Source organism: Pelecanus crispus, chromosome 3 (assembly GCF_030463565.1).
Source record: "Pelecanus crispus isolate bPelCri1 chromosome 3, bPelCri1.pri, whole genome shotgun sequence".
NCBI lineage: Eukaryota > Metazoa > Chordata > Aves > Pelecaniformes > Pelecanidae > Pelecanus > Pelecanus crispus.
In genome coordinates, this window is record NC_134645.1 from 76,469,180 (window position 1) to 76,486,147 (window position 16,968).

Below are 16,968 nucleotides of genomic sequence, written 5' to 3' on the forward strand. Positions count from 1 at the left end.
ACAGAAAATGTGGTTGTATAATGGACTTTTAGGGTAGTCTTTAATAATAGTGATACTCCATAATGTACACTATATTCAGGGAACTTGGTGGTGGTGGTCACTTTTTAAATCAGACTCCATTAAGCCTGTTTATAATAACCTAGTTTGTAAAATCTGGCCCACTATGGTAAGCAGGGCAATTCAATGCAGGCAGAGCTTTGGCAATAGCTCTCAGAGCCAGCCTGTTTTGCTCGGGACACTCTCTCCCTGAGCCTTACCTTTTTCCCCACCAGATACCCTGTTCCCAAGTGTGGCTTCCCCCCATTCTTCCCTTTCCATAGGCTCTGCCCAGCTGTTGTTGCCACAGACCCACTGCTCTGCTGGATCTGCATTGGGATGGGAAGACAAAGCAACTGTTTTCATGCTTCCATTCAATGTTTTTATGCTTCAGTTCTCAAAACTCCTCCTTAACTTCTCCTCAGGCTCATTTAGTGATTTTCATACAGGGAAGGCCCATCAGGAAACAGTATAGCTTGAATTTTATTCATCTACGTATCATCCTTTTATTTAAATGTATTTTAAAAGACTAAACACTTGATAAGCTCTTTACATGTCTCTATAATGCACATACTTATTTCCCCACATAGTCATACTTCGTCTGTAGGTTATCTCCATCTTTCCCCAAGTACAGTCTTAATAAACCTGTTAAAATGTTATGCTGCATACTTGACTACAGGCCTAGAGTCCTGGTGATATCTTAATGTTGCTGAATTATCTGATCAGGGACACATCCATGTCAGTTTTCTGTAGCTCTCCAACCTTAAATTAATTCAACTGTTTTTTCTGCCTGCGATGTAACTCTTGTGCAGTGGAGTTCAGTGAAAGGTGGGCTCCAGAAGTGCGACTGATTTAAGCAAGAACCATCAATTCAGGTTCTAGTTGAGCTTCCAAACTAAAAGGCATGCTCCATTATGACCCTATCATAAACAGTTTGGGGCGTGGAATATGTTTCAGTCTGTAATTTGTAAAACACTGTAAAATAAGTAAGTGATTTTTAAAATTTGCATTAATTTTTAGCTGGGACTAAGTGAAGTACTTCTTGTGTTTATCGTAGAGTAGAAAGATGACAGCCAAAACAAATAATCCAAAAGACTGTTCCATGGTGGATTGCCCTGGGCAACATTTTCCAAAAATGTTGCACGGTCATTGGCCTTTGTGTGTAATGAAACTCCTGTCATGATCCTACCGCCAAGAAATGCTTGCTCTCACCAGGAGACATGGTTCCAAAAGAAAGAGCCAAATGTCAAGCAAAGTGAAACGACAGGCCTCAAAATAACTATGATACTTAGCCCTAGATGGAATCATACATCTTCCAAATTCTGTCGAGCCTTACCTACTCGTGGGTAGCCACACTTTTAGCAGGTCCGTACATGCTGTCAGTGCTATTTCACAGGTGAAAGAGTTGGAAAACATTAGGTTTTCTCAACAACATTAATGCCGGTGCAATATGACACACAGATTGCAAGTGCGGGTGAACTAATACAGACAGTATGTTAGTAGTCTGGACAGCACGCTGACAGGATAGTGTGGGGATGACAAAAGGGACACTGGCTTTGTTATTGCAAGGGTTACCCTTCTAAAGAAGGCATCAAGTGGCAATAAATATGCCTGAGCAATACCAGCAGCTCCTGGCACTGCTGCTTTGGAAGGGAGGGAAGCAAACTCAGGACCAGGAATGGGTCTACCAGTTTAGAGTTTTTCCTTCTTGCTCTTACAGGCTTTCCAGGACATTGATCATGGGCATTAAGTAGCATTAACAACATTTTTTTGAGTGAGGGAAGCATTATCCAGCTGGAGGACTGAGACACCAGTGGGTTTTGAATCCAATGGGAATTGATTGAGCCGAGGCCCCATCACCAGAGTCCCCCATTCATTGCTGAAAGATAGGCTGTTCATCCCCCAGTTTCAAGAAGTGTAAATGAAATGTTATGAATCAGTGTGCTAACAGGATGGCCCTGCATTGCTGTAAAAATAACCAGTCCATCTATTTTCAGACATAACATTTTACATTTGTACATACAAGACAGGACTATATTTTTTCAGGTCCCAAGTGTTCCCCTTTACGGATGGAAACACCTGTTTGTTTTGGCAAACATCTTTGCCGACATCAGACAACTGGGCGTTAAGCAGCTGGAGCGGCTCCTTGCCTTTATGACCCAGGAGGACTATTCTTATCAGTGCTGCTCCCCACAATCCCTTTTGGACCTATAAGGAAAAAATGTCTAATTGCTCAGAAGCTGTGTCACAGCACCACACTCCTGTGGTGCAGAAGTGTCTCCTCTGGCAAGAGGAGGGGCAGGGCAGTTGGAAGGAGCCTGAGGAAATCCAGGGCAAAAGACTAAAGAGAAACACATTTGGCCTCAAAACCATCATTTTTAAATCCCTAAGCTGGAGATATTGCTTGAAAAATGTGAGAAGATAAAGCAGTTAGAATTTTGTAATGTTTTCTTGTTTTGCTTTTCTTTCCAAAGCTACTGACTCAGTGTATTTACTTTTTTCAGCAATTAAGGCACTTGTTAAAAATGTCACTTTTTTTTTTAAAGCTCAGTACAAAACTTTGTAATGAAGGGATTTGATATTAAAATCCGGAATCAGTGATTTCACCATTAATTATATGTCTGCCCTCTCTGCTGGCTGAGTAGTACTGGTTTACTGTTCCCTGTGTAAGAGTCATCAGTTTATTTTCCTAAAACCAGCTGCCTTTTAAAAACTATTCTGCACACCTCCCTGAACTTAAAGTAATCACTTGGACAAACGGAAGCTTCTCTAAAGCAGATGTGTTGATAAGAGACATTTTTAAAACCTTGTATCTAGTCTCCTTTGTATTTTTCTGAAATTCAGTAATCCTCTTCCCCACTTAGCTTAGTGAGTGGCTGACCCAAAGCCAGCGGAGGTCAGAGAAAAGGCTTCTTCCAAAACAGTGAGTGGTTACAATGCTGCAGGAAAAGGGGGACTTGGTGGTGTGATCGTTTCTTATTTGTCCCCTAGACAAATGCTGTTTGATTCCAGAGAGCACACGAGCCATATGATACCGCAAGGAAAGTCATGCTAGTATTTTGCCTTGGACTGAGAAAAAAAAAAATCAGATGATATGATGTTATAAGAGTTCATATTTATGTAGTATGGGTGTATAGATATAAGCAACTAAAATTTAGGCACTACATTTATGCTGGCTGTCTAGGCTGTTTGACAGTCACCAGAGAGCTGTAGACACATTCAGGGGCTGTTATTGTGTAAAGGTAAGGATGTGAAATAACCATCTCCACAAAGGGGCTCACTCCTCCTTTCCCTCTCCATTGACTGGTAAGGAAGCCTAGGCAAGGAGCTTGAACTGGACATGTAAGATCTGGGGGATTAAAACTTATTAAAATGAATCCTCCTTTGTGTCCTGGAGAAGGAGGGTGCTTTCCTATTTATATAGCCTTATTGCATTGCAGCAAATGTGGAACTGACCTCTTTTAGTGCTCTTGTATTATAAATGATAATAAACAATATAATAAACAAGTTTATATCTGTATTTCCCAAGCCATCTTCTTGTAGACAGAGGTTTCAGTCCACAGATCTCTGAAAGATCTATTAAAATAAGAAGACAGGCAGGCAGTCAATGGTTCAAGCAGTTCAGTGCAGTGGAAATGCAGGATGAGCAAAATTCTCACTTTTAGCACCTTTAGTATCTGACAGAATAGCAAAGCTTGGTGAGTCACCTTCAAACCATGCAAGATCATATGCTTCATTAGACAGGAAACACAGATATATCTCCACTGATATATAATACAGAGTGGAGTATTAAAACGGATATATATTTGTTCTATTTATATTCTTACTGTCAATGTGAAGAAACTGAAACACAGCACCTCCAGCTCCAGGTGGCCAGCAGGTATCAGGAAAATACTCCCTACACAGGAGCTATCTCCTTGAGCTAACCAACATAGCTGAGGTGGAGAAGTCAGGGTTCAACAGCCACCTTTTTCACCCTTAACAAAGATATGTCATCAAGCGCTTCTTTTGAATGTGTTCGCTGTGGGGTACATCTTTCAGCCATGCCAGCAAGTCAGCCAGTCTCTTGTTTACTACCACGTACATTGTGTGGCAGGGGCAAAGGGCAGAGTATGTATGAGAAAAGCAAGAGGATATTAGTGGGGAAAAGTAAACGTGGCTGCATTTCTAAATACCTTACCATACTGAAGGTGCTAAGCATCGTATGGGATTGTGTTACCCAGAATTAGTAATGTCTCAGGCTGGCTACTTAGCTGGTGTAAATCAGTGGCATCCCACTGGTTTCTATGGAGCTTTGTTAATTTGCGCTTGCTGAGGATCTGGCCCTGAAATAGCTGTAATAGAAGATCGGTATCTCTAGACCAGTTTGTTCAGTCTCTACCAATCAGCTTTTCTACTGACTTATATGTTGTCACCTTCTGAACTTAAACACCCAAAAAAACCACTTGCTTATCAAGACATCATAAAAATTTGCACCCTTCCAGGCAGGACTTCAAAACATGTTGTGAGCCCACGCAGCCTACGGAGCAGGCAAGGAAAGACACTCTGTGATCGCGAGGCAGGATACGTGACCCAGCTCGGCACCGCAGCTGCCCTGCGGCAGGAAGCAGCCGACTGAGATGCTGAGACTGGGAAGGGGGAAGCACAGATTTTATCAGGTTAGGACCAGTCTCCTCAGAGGAGGCTAAGCAAGCAAACTCCATTGCTCATTAGTATGAGTCAGGCGATCACAGTTTCTTGTGTCAATTAATGCGGGGCTCTCCAGAGTAAGCTTCTGCCTACCCCTGGAGGGGTGCGTTGTAATTAATTTACCTGCAGTTTGGCTCAGATGTTGTGCTTTAAGCACACCACTACTAGGAAAAGCGTCCAGCAAGGTCAAAGCTACAAGCATCTGGGACCTGAGACAGGTATGTACGCAAGACCAGTGCTGAGCTTTGAACATGCCGTTTTAGTGATTGGAAGCAGTCTACCTGAGAGAGCACAGAGCTCAGTGGGAACCTGCTTCTCGGCAGAGTACTTCTCAGCCTGTACAAAGGTTTGGACTGCCAGAGCTAGCTTGCCTCATGCCCTGAGGTAGGTTGTTTAAAGCAAATGTGGGTAACTCTACACTATGCAGCAGTCCACAGCGTAGACAACCCCTCAGGATTTAAGCGTTTGGAGTTGACTCCCCAGCACGACTTCAGATTCCATGAAGGTGTTCCTTGGACGCCTCCTCTCGGGGTGTTTTGTTGGCTCAGTCAGGCTTTGCTTGTGAAATCTGAGGGGATCACATCACATGGTTTATCCTGCATTTACTCACGTATAACCCAGCATGACTATACATCAATCAACTAATTTTAGCAATGTTAAAACTGAAAAAAAAAAGAATGATATCTCATGAATATACTGACCTGCCTCCCCACTCCAGCTTCTTTCTATCTTCCTTCAAATTCTTGATATTTTTTGGAATGGGCTTCCAAAGATTAGTCAGAATTCTCTGCATTGGCTTATGGCTTGCCAGGGTGTTGGTGGTGCTTCTAGCTCTCACATTTCTGGAGGAATTTCACAACATCTAACAATTTTTTTCCTCAATTGCTCATTTTAAGTATCTTCTATCTCCATCCACCGTATAACTAAGCAAGCAAAAATTATTTGCTTGCTCTGCTGACTTACATGAGAGGCAAGCATTATACTACGTAACTTGACATCTTTGTATATAGTTTTTTTGGCTTGTACAGCAGAATGGTGCTAAGCTTTCATAGGCACGGAACACTGTGCTAAGAGATGATACAACAGTGAAGGAAAGGGCACTTGTAGTCAAAACTCTCATTGTGAAAGTGGCAATGTAGCTTATATGTGTCATGTCAGAGGAGAAAGGACATCAACATTGTATTCTTCCTCTGCCTTTGTATAGGGTAAGAATATTCTGCAAAAATAATCTTTCTTGCTTATTTCGTCCCCAAAGCTCAAAAAGTAAAACCAAGGCAAGGTGTTTGATTTTTTTAGCTCTTTCTCTGTATAATGAGAAATGCAGCGGGGCATGGGCTGAAAAAGGATTATAATATTTTATATATTCTGTAGTTTTTCAGACCTGTTGGGGAAAGAATTAGTAATGTATCTATATATCTGGTAAAAATATCTCAGTGACCTCATACTCACATTTGTGTAAACATCACCTCATCAGTTCCAGATACTTATACAGGAAACAAATCTGAATGCTCCTCTAGTGTTCTATACTTAGGCAGGTCAGCCGGCATATGTCTGGTCTGTAAATACCCAGTTTTACTTGGGTCCTTATTTTAAGGTTTCTCTCTTAAGAGTTTGCTGCAAACATGCCCTCAGCATTTGCTAGTGTGTCTTTTGCAAAGTAACTTGCCCCTGAGGGTTCCCATTAAAAGCTTTATTAAACAAAAACCAAATACAAAGAAGAGCTGTTCTGGTTGGTAAAGGCTTAGTTGGGATTGAATTACTAAATATTGCCATAATAGTCCTGCACTGACAAAGTGAGTATCAAATGATTTTTTATAGCTGTCAGTCACTGTGGTATGTGACCACAGTTTGCTCTATGTCCCAATCCCCATCTTGCTAACAGGTTTCTAAAATGAAAAATTCTCCTTCAGACTTTTCCTGATAATCTTTCCTAATGGACTCTAGCATGCGGAACAGACTTCTGACTTTATAGCTTGTGGGGGGGTGGTGTGATTATAGTGACATAATAAATTGAATGTTGCCTGGTGCAGCAGCACAATGCTTGTGATTATTTTGAACAGATAACCCCGAACGTCACGTGCCTAATTTTCCAGTTGTGAAGTAAAATATGGAGGGAGTATAGTAAAAGAAGGTACATGTTACAAAAATAAATGCAAAAAATGGGAACAATTATAACTTGAGCCTTTAGGTAATCATTTTTACATTTTTTAAAATATGTATCACCTGCAATAGATTTCAGGTAACTCCGTATATTTGAACAGCATCAAATTAGGGAAAAAAAAAAAGACGTTTTTAGAAATGGGAAAAACACACTGGATTGCCAAGTTCAAGCTTCTAGAAAGACAGAATATTGCAAGTCCTTTAGAGAGACAGTATATAATGATTTAGTAGGTAGAACACTGCCTATGTTACAGGATTCTTTAGCGGTGTTATTAGCAGAGTTACACAAAGGTACAGATTAAAATCACTTTGGCTTTATGCAGGCTATATTTGCTACCAAAAAGAGAAAGTCATGTATTCATAACTGTATTGCTGCCTGGGGAGGTATGAATGGTGATAACCAACCTTCCCTAGGTGATTTGCTTGAAGTTATAATCCACACAGGCAATAGCAGAAAATAAATTTGAATCATCAGTCACTCTTTATGCAGCCACTAGATCAACTTTCTCCAACAGCTGTCTGATTTTATTTGCTTTCTAATACTACATGTATATCACTGGGCTGTTGTCTTTTTTTTTTTTTAATGCAGATAGTGATGTTCCATGTGCAGATTCGGACAGTATTCTTTCAGCCATGCTAATGGAAACAAGGAATCAAGAGGGCTTAAATTATTTGGTATTAGTCAAAGGTGGCAACCAAGATCAAGGAAGGATCAATTCTGCTGAACTTAGTTAAGTCTGGTTCCCTCTGTTTGAAAGAGGGAAAGAAGAGAAAAAGCTCTACCGAAGAAGACATAAGCCAAGGAAAATGTCCTGCATATTGTCATACTTACAGAGATCTCTTAAAAAACCCAGCAACTCTCTAAACCACTAAAACTACCAGAAAATATCATAAGGTACTGAATGATATGTAGCAGAATAAAACAATTACATATCTTTTGATTTTCTACATGTTATGATTTGGGTGTTTCACAAGAGATAGTTTAAGGGAATAAAACATGTAATTAGACAGCAAGTGATTTTACTGTGGTGTTGATTAAATTTACACAAACTTATATGCCTCAGACACAGGCAGTCCTTCCAAAAAGGAAGTACTGGTATGCTGTTTCAAAGAAGGGACCAACTCACTCGTGAAAAGAAAACGCAGTTGAAATCTAGCCTCATTGTACACAAAGAAATTTTACAAATTGAAAAATTAGCATGAATTCTTGCTGTATTTTTATGAACTCCAAATCAGAAAGCAATTGAAGAAGGGTGACTGGGTTGTCCACTACTGGGGATGGTCTATTTCACTATTTAATTTAAACAAATTCTTGCAATCGTCTTGAACATTAAGTTGTGCAGCAATTGATCTCTGAATATAGACAGTCCTGTTTTCTTACATTTCTTTTCCTTTCCCTTTCCCTTTTTAATGTTCATCATCCTTGCTTATTTTTTATCAGACTGGGTGAAGGAAGACAGTTTTCCTTGATGTCTTTGGGGATCAAGTCAAAGTATATAATAAAATGATATATAAATCATTACTGAATAAAAGACCACAATAAGGTTTTTGGAACATTTCCTCATGAACAGTAGTTTGCAAATTATGCAGAGCTATTTACTGACATCTGTCAGGAAGCTAGAAACTTACTTTGATTTTATGCAAATATTTGATAATGGGGGACACTGAAGAGTACTAAAGGCACTAGCTGATGCCAGAATGTATACATTTTTAAGATGCAACTCCACTGAAATCAAGCTTCAAGAGTTTCTTAAATGGAGATCCAACACAAAATAGAAGTTGAGAGCTTTTGAATTAGGATTCTTTAAAGTCCCTGATAAACCCCATTCAAGCAGTCTATAATTATATAATTTTTTTCTTTATCTACAAATTAGTCTAAAAGCCAGATTTGCTAATAAAAACAATTGCAGCACTTTGCTATGCTCACCAGACAATGAGTGATGGATAAATAAATAAACACTGTATGTTTCCTTCCTCTGCAAGTGCTGCTTGACTGATTGTACAGCCATTCCTTCCATTTCAATAACTTAAACATTAGTATTGTTTACTAACCAGTAGCATGTGCTAGCCAGAAACCAGGAAGATCCGTGTTTTCTAGTCACCACACTGGGATGACTTCACATGCATGCATAATTCCACTTAAGTCAAGAGGACTGCTCAGTCAGCAAGCCACAAACAAAGGTTTTGAAAACCAATCAAGACTTCATATGATATCTTTTTCTTTAGAAGGAGAAGCCTTCAATCCTGCCAAAATTTTGTCTAGGCAACAGCTTTCATAGGCCTCATGACTGTGTCTGTGATGTAATAACCCAAGTCAATTCAGTTTCGTGTAAGTCTGAGTTGGAAAAGAATTGTGCAAGACGCTATCCAACATGGGTAAACTGGGTTAGTGGAGAAGGTGAGTGTCAGTGACAGACAAGCAGTCAGAAGTAACACCCTTGAGGTCGTGAAGTAGTCACAAATATCCAAAGTGGCACAGAAAAAGCAGATGGGAAGGTAAGTCTTATTTTGTCTGCATTTCGTAAGTGTTGCAAGACAAGACTAGTTTTAATGGAGGATTTATCACAGCATGATGAGGAAGAAAGTGTCAAGTTTAATGCATTGTCAATAAATGAAAGCTCAGGATATTGACCAGTGATCTATTTCTTTTGCACCTAATAGTATGAAAAATGTATTGGGCTGGACAAAACACAAATCCCCTGATCCAAATCTAAGGATCCTGACCTATAACTTGCTGAATTCAGTGGAAGACACAATACCTAACCTTACCCATAAGTGCAGTGATCTGAGGCATGCTTAGTGATACAATGTCAGCTCTGAGCATGGCCCTACCCATCACTCTGTTCTCCCTCTCATTTCCCTGCCTTCGAGGAGTAAGTATGCAAATGCAACTATTCCGCTGAGTGATGGTAAAGCTGAAATTGATGTGTGCAAACTTACCTCACTTGCATCCATCCATGATGCTACTTGCAAAGAGTTTCTTAATCCCTCACATTTCTGTATCACCCTTCTCTTTACACATCTTCATCATTTCACCTTCTCTATCTCATTGAAGTGATGCTTCCTCTCTTCATTCAAACTCTTCATGATGATTCACATTTTACCCATCAACTCTTATTTGCTATCAGGAGGACAACCCTTGCCTTCAAGCAGCCAGCCCCTGATGACAGTTTTCATGGTTACTTTTGGAGACAGTAGGAGAGACACACATATAAGATGTGACGAAAATGAAAAATCTTTTTTAGCATGTTCTCTCTTGGGCAGGGAAATGGGCACTACCTGGCCCATGTTTGTCTCTGATCATTGGTACCTCCTCCTGTGGCAGATCAAGGGAAAAAGTCAAGAAAGCCCTGAGTTCAAGTGTCTTGACTTTCAAAGCTATGGGCTTTTAAATAAGTGTAAATGGGTTTAAGGGTGATAATGTCACTTAAAGGAAATACATGTTTAGGGGAGAAAAGAATCCTGACATATCAGAAAGGTTAAATGTGAGATAAGGTGAAGCAGTTGTGACCACATTTGTGTGACGTACTGCTCAGAGACTCATCCTCAAGCGTAGAGGCAATAACGTGCATTTCTACCTTCTTCATTTAAGGTGTACAGTGAGACTGAGTCTAGGGTGTGATATCTACATAATAAGAGGAATTCTTTCTGGGTTCCCCTGTAAGCCAGAGGAAGCCACCTAAACAAGAGGCGAAACCTGTCCTGGGAAGATTCCTTCTGCAAGAGCTGGAGGAACCAGAAAGTGATGCCTGAAGTCTGAATCATAAGTGCATAGGGGTTCCTGTCAGCAATTCCAAAAACTTCTTAACAAAAGCATCTTTCTCGGGCCAGTATAAAACAGATGAACCCAATCTTCACCTGCTGTAAATATGTTAAGCTACGCTGATGTGCAGCAGTGGAGAAACTGCCTCCAGGTCTTTAACTTCTCAAGATTTGTCCTGAAAAAGGTAGACCTATGCCCAGCCAGTTCCCAAGCAAAAGATGCCTAATCTCCCTAAGCCTCCTCCTCTCCATTTTATTGCTGAGCATGACATTATATGGCATGGAATATCTCTTTGGTTAGTTCGAGTCATCTGCCTGGTTATGTCCCCTCCCAACCTCTCGTGCACCCCCAGCCTATTCACTAGGGGGGTAGAGTGAGAAGCAGAGAAGGCTTGGATGCCGTGCAAGCACTTTTCAGGAATAACTAAAATATTAGTGTGTTATTAGTATTGTTTTGGTGGCAAATCTAAAACACAGCACAAGACGAGCTGCTATGAGGAGAGTAAACTCCAACCCAGTACAGTCTCTAACCTGCCCGGGAAGAGGAGACGTGTGCCCCCAGGCGCTGGTCAGGAGATGCCCTAGGTGAGTCTCTGGGTCGCAGCCGGTTACTGTCTCAGGCTCTTCCTTCTTCCTCGGTGCCAGCACAGACACTTGGCGAGGTCACTGAGCAGTGATGGTGAGCATGCTTCAGGATGTGATACCACACACAACCCACTAGTGCTGGGCTCTCAAATGGCAATGAGTGAACTCTGAGCCGTGCTTGGACAGGCATGGACATACTATGTGGCTTTACTTGGCTTATTTAATCTCTCAGCTGCAGGCTTGACATCCATATGAATGGATGAAAAATATTTACTGCTACCTATGAATAGTATTTACTACAACATAACACAAATGCTGTGGTGATTAATTAAAGTTTGTAAATTATTTTGTAAATGTGAAGGGCCAGGGCAGATGTTACTTATTTACTAAGGCAGCATTTTCAGTGGCATCAATTCTGGGTCTGCTATCTTCAGTCCCCTTGGTCTACAGCAGGTGGTAACACTCGACCGTCAGTGCATTTCTGTTGCTCAGGGTTGCTTGCCAGGGCTTTTGAGCCGGCACTTACTGATGACCAGATCTATCCCAAAACAGTGTACCTCATGCTTTCCATTTGGGACCACGATCAAGATCCTACAAAGGAAAAACCAATGCTTTATGACAAAAATATCGAATCCTTACCAGGTCAAAGATAAAGTTATGGAAAGTTTGCGTGTGGCTGCCACTGAGAGATATGCCAGGCTTCGGTGGGATCATTCGCTTATCCCCACGTGCCACAGAGGGAGTGCTCAGCAGTTTGTCATGAGCTATGGGAATGTGGCTGTCAAGAGCTCTGGAGGGAAAACTTATATAGCTTGAAAAGAGGATTTTTTTGAGCTATGAAAGGCAAAAGACATGTTTGCTTGTATCACGTAGGACTGAAAAACATGGAGTGTCAAGATGATTTCTTTGCCTTTTTTATGTTTAACAATGAGGTCTCATCTTCTCTGGGAGGCTTCATTGTCAGTCATTTAATGGCATCATCCCAAGATTTGGGGAACTTAAAAATGACCACCAGAAAGGTAAAAGGTTGTGCAGCTACACTGCTAACACAAGTGTTTTCTATTAGTCTGTTACCTGCAAAAACAAATACGTGGTTGGGACAGGAAAGGCAAGAGCTGCATTCACCGCAGCCTTGCTTATCTGAGAAGCTCGAGCCAGGGCCCAGTGCTGAGACTAAAGCTGTTGTTCCTCAGCTTTGCTGGTACCCTAGTTAGCAGAGACTAGTAACATTGTCCAGATCACAAGGTCCCTCAAAATTTGGTTCTCTCACCACTTGTATGGAAGGGCACAAAGGTCCTTACAGCAGGGCCACTGCACACTTGCTTCCCACAGCTGTTTTCAGCAGGGAAAGTTTTACCGTCTATTTGAATTGACCAATGTCTCCATCTTTTTTCTTTTTTTTTTCTTTTTCTTTGACATCTGTGGCATGCTGCCTATGATGGTTTGAGTCCTCAAGTGTGGCTTTACTGAGCATCACTGGGTGAAACTGATTCTCTGCGATTCAGGTTTGGGACTATGCATTTTAATAATAACTGTGAAGGCAAGCTTTCTTCTAGATTCAAATTTACCTCTTTCTACCAAAAGCTGATCTTCATTCAGCTATAACAGACCTGAAAATAGTTGTTATAGAAGACAATGTCTGTAAAATAGCCCTGACAGGTCTGTTAATGATTAGAAAGTCCTAATTCACCTTAATTTTTTTTAATTGATTCTTGAAAGTTTTACTTACACACACACTGGAGTGAGCTGCAGGAGCCTGCATACCAGGTGGATTTTTCAAACGATCATGGCTCTATTTATAATGACACTTGGCACCTCTAACTGACATTATGTTTTAACTCTAATAAATAACCAGAAACCCAGTGCATCAAAGCCAAGTGATGATGCCAAAATATTGTCATTATTGCCAGTGACATGACTGATACTGCTATATAAAATAACCTTTTTTATAATGTGTTAACTTCTTTTTCAGATGACGTCTTTCATCTGGAGGATGTTCATCACTGCCTTCTATCTTTTACGGTAAGAAGGGAGCTGTACAATAGGCACTCTCTGTTTGGAAACCAATCCTTTTTGCAATGCTGTTGACGTAGCTGGATCTTCTTTTCCCTGCTTTTTTTTTCTCTCCTGTCTTCCCTGGCAGTCTAAGTCACGTAGTGCTTGTTAGAGATGAGGCCACTGAAACATCTTTGTTATCCTATGCAGTACTGTAAACAACTATAGTTGCCTCTTCTTCCGTCCTATAGGAAACTCAGTGGAGTTTCCACATCACTTTGTAGCACCAAAATCTCATCACTCTGATTAATGTCCTGGTGTTTTTCTCTTCACGTATCCAATTTTCACACCTTTCCAGGAGGGCTGACCATGTGTAATTTCTCAGTAATTTCCAGTCACAAATATATTTAGGTTTCCCTTACAGAAAAAAAGGAGAGGAAGAGCTCTGGGAGACACATAATTAACTTTTTATGAGAATATCTTCTCTCACATCTTCATATTTCTTCAGTCTGACATCACCACATCCCCAAGGATGGAAACCTACTCACACAGTGCAGTCTTGTGTTCCTCAAGTAGGACCTTGCCAGCTTTGTGCTTTCCTCAGTTTGTCTGCTGACATAGTCTTTGTTATCTTAACAGAGGTATCACTCTATAATTTTTGAGTCTGTTGCTTAAAGCACAAAGAATTATCCTCTACCTGAGTCTACTAAAACAAAATTAGTGGCCATGATAAACCACAGTCAGTTGTCAAACACATCCCCTTGCCTACCCCACAGAGATGGCTCTTGGCTTTAGTGGCAGCATCACCAGGTTAGACACTGTCATTTTTCTTCACAGAAGCAAGCTGAGAAGGGACTATTGGTTCTACTTCTTGCCAGCAGTCAAGGTTGGCATTAAATAATTAATACAGGCATCAAAAATGGGGGAAAATGACACATTTAGAAATATCTTTTAAAGTCTTTATACACTTAATCATGTGGTCTTGCAGCAGTAAGTTTAGGCGGTCACTAAGGGCCGGGTGAGGTGTCACCAGGAAAAGGGTTTGCCCTTACTGTAGCTCACTTGTCAGGCCTGCATGCAGTAGTCATGCTGCCACCAAAATCAAGATTTCCCACTGCTCACTTTTGGGTTGCTCCTGATTTTTTTCAGATCCTTTCTCCAGGGAATGCTTTCTGAAATGCCTACCTCTCTCCATATAGAAATAAATTTATGGGGAAAAGTGTTACTAAAAACCTCTTCAGCGTTCTTTGATTCAATTTTATATTATATGATGAGTAAAATACCTGATCTTGATGGAAGCAATATAAGAAAAGGTGGTAACTAAGTGACTAGAGCTACAAGTGCCCTATTGCTACCGTGCTTGCACAGTTGTGTTTTGGCTCAGATCACAGACTCCTGCAACTTCAAAGTAGTATATATGTTTCTGGGGCATGAGAAGTAAAAAAAGAAATGTGAGCAATAAGATGGCTTTTAGAAGACAGGCCTATATGTAAAGAGGTTGAACTGTGACTAAAAACTTATGACTGTTATTCTAAGGACTATGCAAACATAAAAATTGCAAATTCTTATCTGATTTACACGTTTTTTTTTTAAAATTGCAGGAGTGGCAAGCTAAGTGGCAAAGCAAAACAATAAAATACCTTGGGAAATACACACCCAAAGTGGGCAAACAAAACCAAATTTAAGTTCCATCTTAAACACAGGATTTGCATTTTCTTAGCAGAATAAACTCTCTGCCTTGACTCTCTGTGCTCTTGCTGAAGTGGAGGTCATGGCTAGTGACAACTGGGATCTGTTCCTGGAGGCTCTCTTGCCTTTTTAGGTTATGAGGGTCTCTGTGTGTTTAGGATAATATGATTGACGGCTCCACTCCGGCCCCAATTAGCACCCTATAATTTATTAGCTTCTGCTTTCAGATTATGCGCTAACTTCACAAATATTTCAACCACGGAAACAGCAGCTATCAAGTATCTCTTTCCTGATCCAGCTCACTGGGACTGCAGTTGAATACAAGGCGGGAGCTGTGCAGGTCTGTCAAGAGAGAATAATCATTTGTGTCTGTGTGCCACTGGGGCTGGCGCAGCTCTTTAGGACTCGGGTTGTGGAAAAAAGGGGTTGTTCCACTGAATCGGGGATTAGGGCTTCGTTCCTACCGCAGGGGTGTGGTGCAGGACTGAGGCCAGTGTGCTGGCTCTTCTGGAGAGGGTCTGTGTTTGTCCAATTCTGTTTATCATTGAAATACTGATGCTTCAACTCCGTGCAGACAGCACTGATAGGAAAGTTTGTGTCCCTCCTAACGCCGTTCCTTTGCTCCTCATTGCTGCAGCGTGGGACCAGAGTATAAAGCATGGGAGGGAAGAGACTGGGTGAGGCAGGGGAACAGAGAGGGGATGAGATGCAGAGTCAGGGCTGGGGCCAGAAGTTGAGGAGAGGAGAAGTGAAGAAATCAGGGGGCATGAACGAAGAGGGAGCCTTGTAGCCATACCTGGGCCAGGTGGGGCAGAAGGAAACGTGCCATGCAGTGAGGAAATGGGGCACCCTCAGTAATGTCCAGCGTGGTATTAAATCTCCTAATGGGACAGCTCTCCTGCATTTACCTTGAATGTAAATAAGCAACTGACACAACCCTAAAGAAATGCTCCAGTCCTCGGTCAGCCTGTGTTTTTGTGGGCTGCAGCCGAGCATGGCAAAGGGAGGTGCCCGTGCAGGAAAGTGGGGCCCAGGGGTGCACATCCCTGCACTCTGCACCCTGCACGGGCTCCTCCAGCACCTTTTCCTTCTCCCATGGGACCTGATGCAGAGAGGGCAGGAGGAGGGGTACATGGCACCCCGGTGTCTCTCCGTTACAATTTGCGCTCACAGGTTTGGTGCACATTATTCCCAGATTATGCCTGGCTAAGGAGGGAGTAGAGGGTGCACTGCAAATGTAACTCCTCCTGTATGATTAGAGATGGACGTGAACAGGGGGACCCTGCTAGCCTGAGCTGCTTGTCAATACAGTCAGTTTAGAGAACAGTCTTACCGTGCTGGGAACTAAATTAACAATATGGTTCCCAAGGCTGTAGCCCCAAAGCTTGGTGGGTGACTGAAGTTTCCCTTTTCCTTTTCCTTTTCCTTTCTCTTTTTCCTTTTTCTTTTTATTTTTCTTTTTCCTTTATCTTTTTCCTTTCCTTTGTATTTCTTTTTTCTTTTTTCTTTGTATTTGTCTTTTCTTTTTCTTTTCCTTTTTATTTTTCCTTTTTCTTTTTCCTTTTCCTTTTTCCTTTTCCTTTTCTCTTTTCCTTTTTCCTTTTCCCTTTTCCTTTTCCCTTTTCCTTTTCCCTTTTCCTTTTCCCTTTTCCTTTTCTTGGTATTTCTCTCTTTTTTCTTTTTCTTTTTTTCTTTTTTCTTTTTTCTTTGTATTTGTCTTTCTTTTTCTTTTTCTTTTTGGTTTTATTTTTCTTTTCTTTTTTTCTTTTGTCTTTTCCTTCTATGTTTTTCTTTTAATGATCCCTTATTTCCATATCCCTATGCAAAATTGCATAGCCTACAAAATCAATACCTCAGTCCTCCAAATAATCACAACGCAAGTCTCTCTCCTTCCCCTGCTGCAACTGCTCCTCTGGGTGGCAGGCCAGGGAAGCCAGCCAGGACGCCACAATCCCCCAGAGACACTGGCTCGCCTTTCTGTAATCAAAAGGGCACGTTAATTACAAGCCTTGCCCAGAAAAAAGTGCATGAGAACTGCCAGTCAGAGAACCT

The 16,968-nt window shown here is 41.3% G+C and overlaps 1 protein-coding gene across 1 annotated transcript in view; it reads left to right on the top strand.

The window, feature by feature from the left end:
- ROS1 (ROS proto-oncogene 1, receptor tyrosine kinase) overlaps positions 1-7,620 on the top strand; it is an 82,852-nt gene extending 75,232 nt beyond the window's left edge. The window contains exon 44 of the mRNA XM_075707632.1: positions 7,475-7,620. Coding sequence (XP_075563747.1) covers positions 7,475-7,620 — 146 coding nt within the window. The remainder of the gene's footprint in view (positions 1-7,474) is intronic.
- The last annotated feature ends 9,348 nt before the right edge of the window (positions 7,621-16,968 follow it).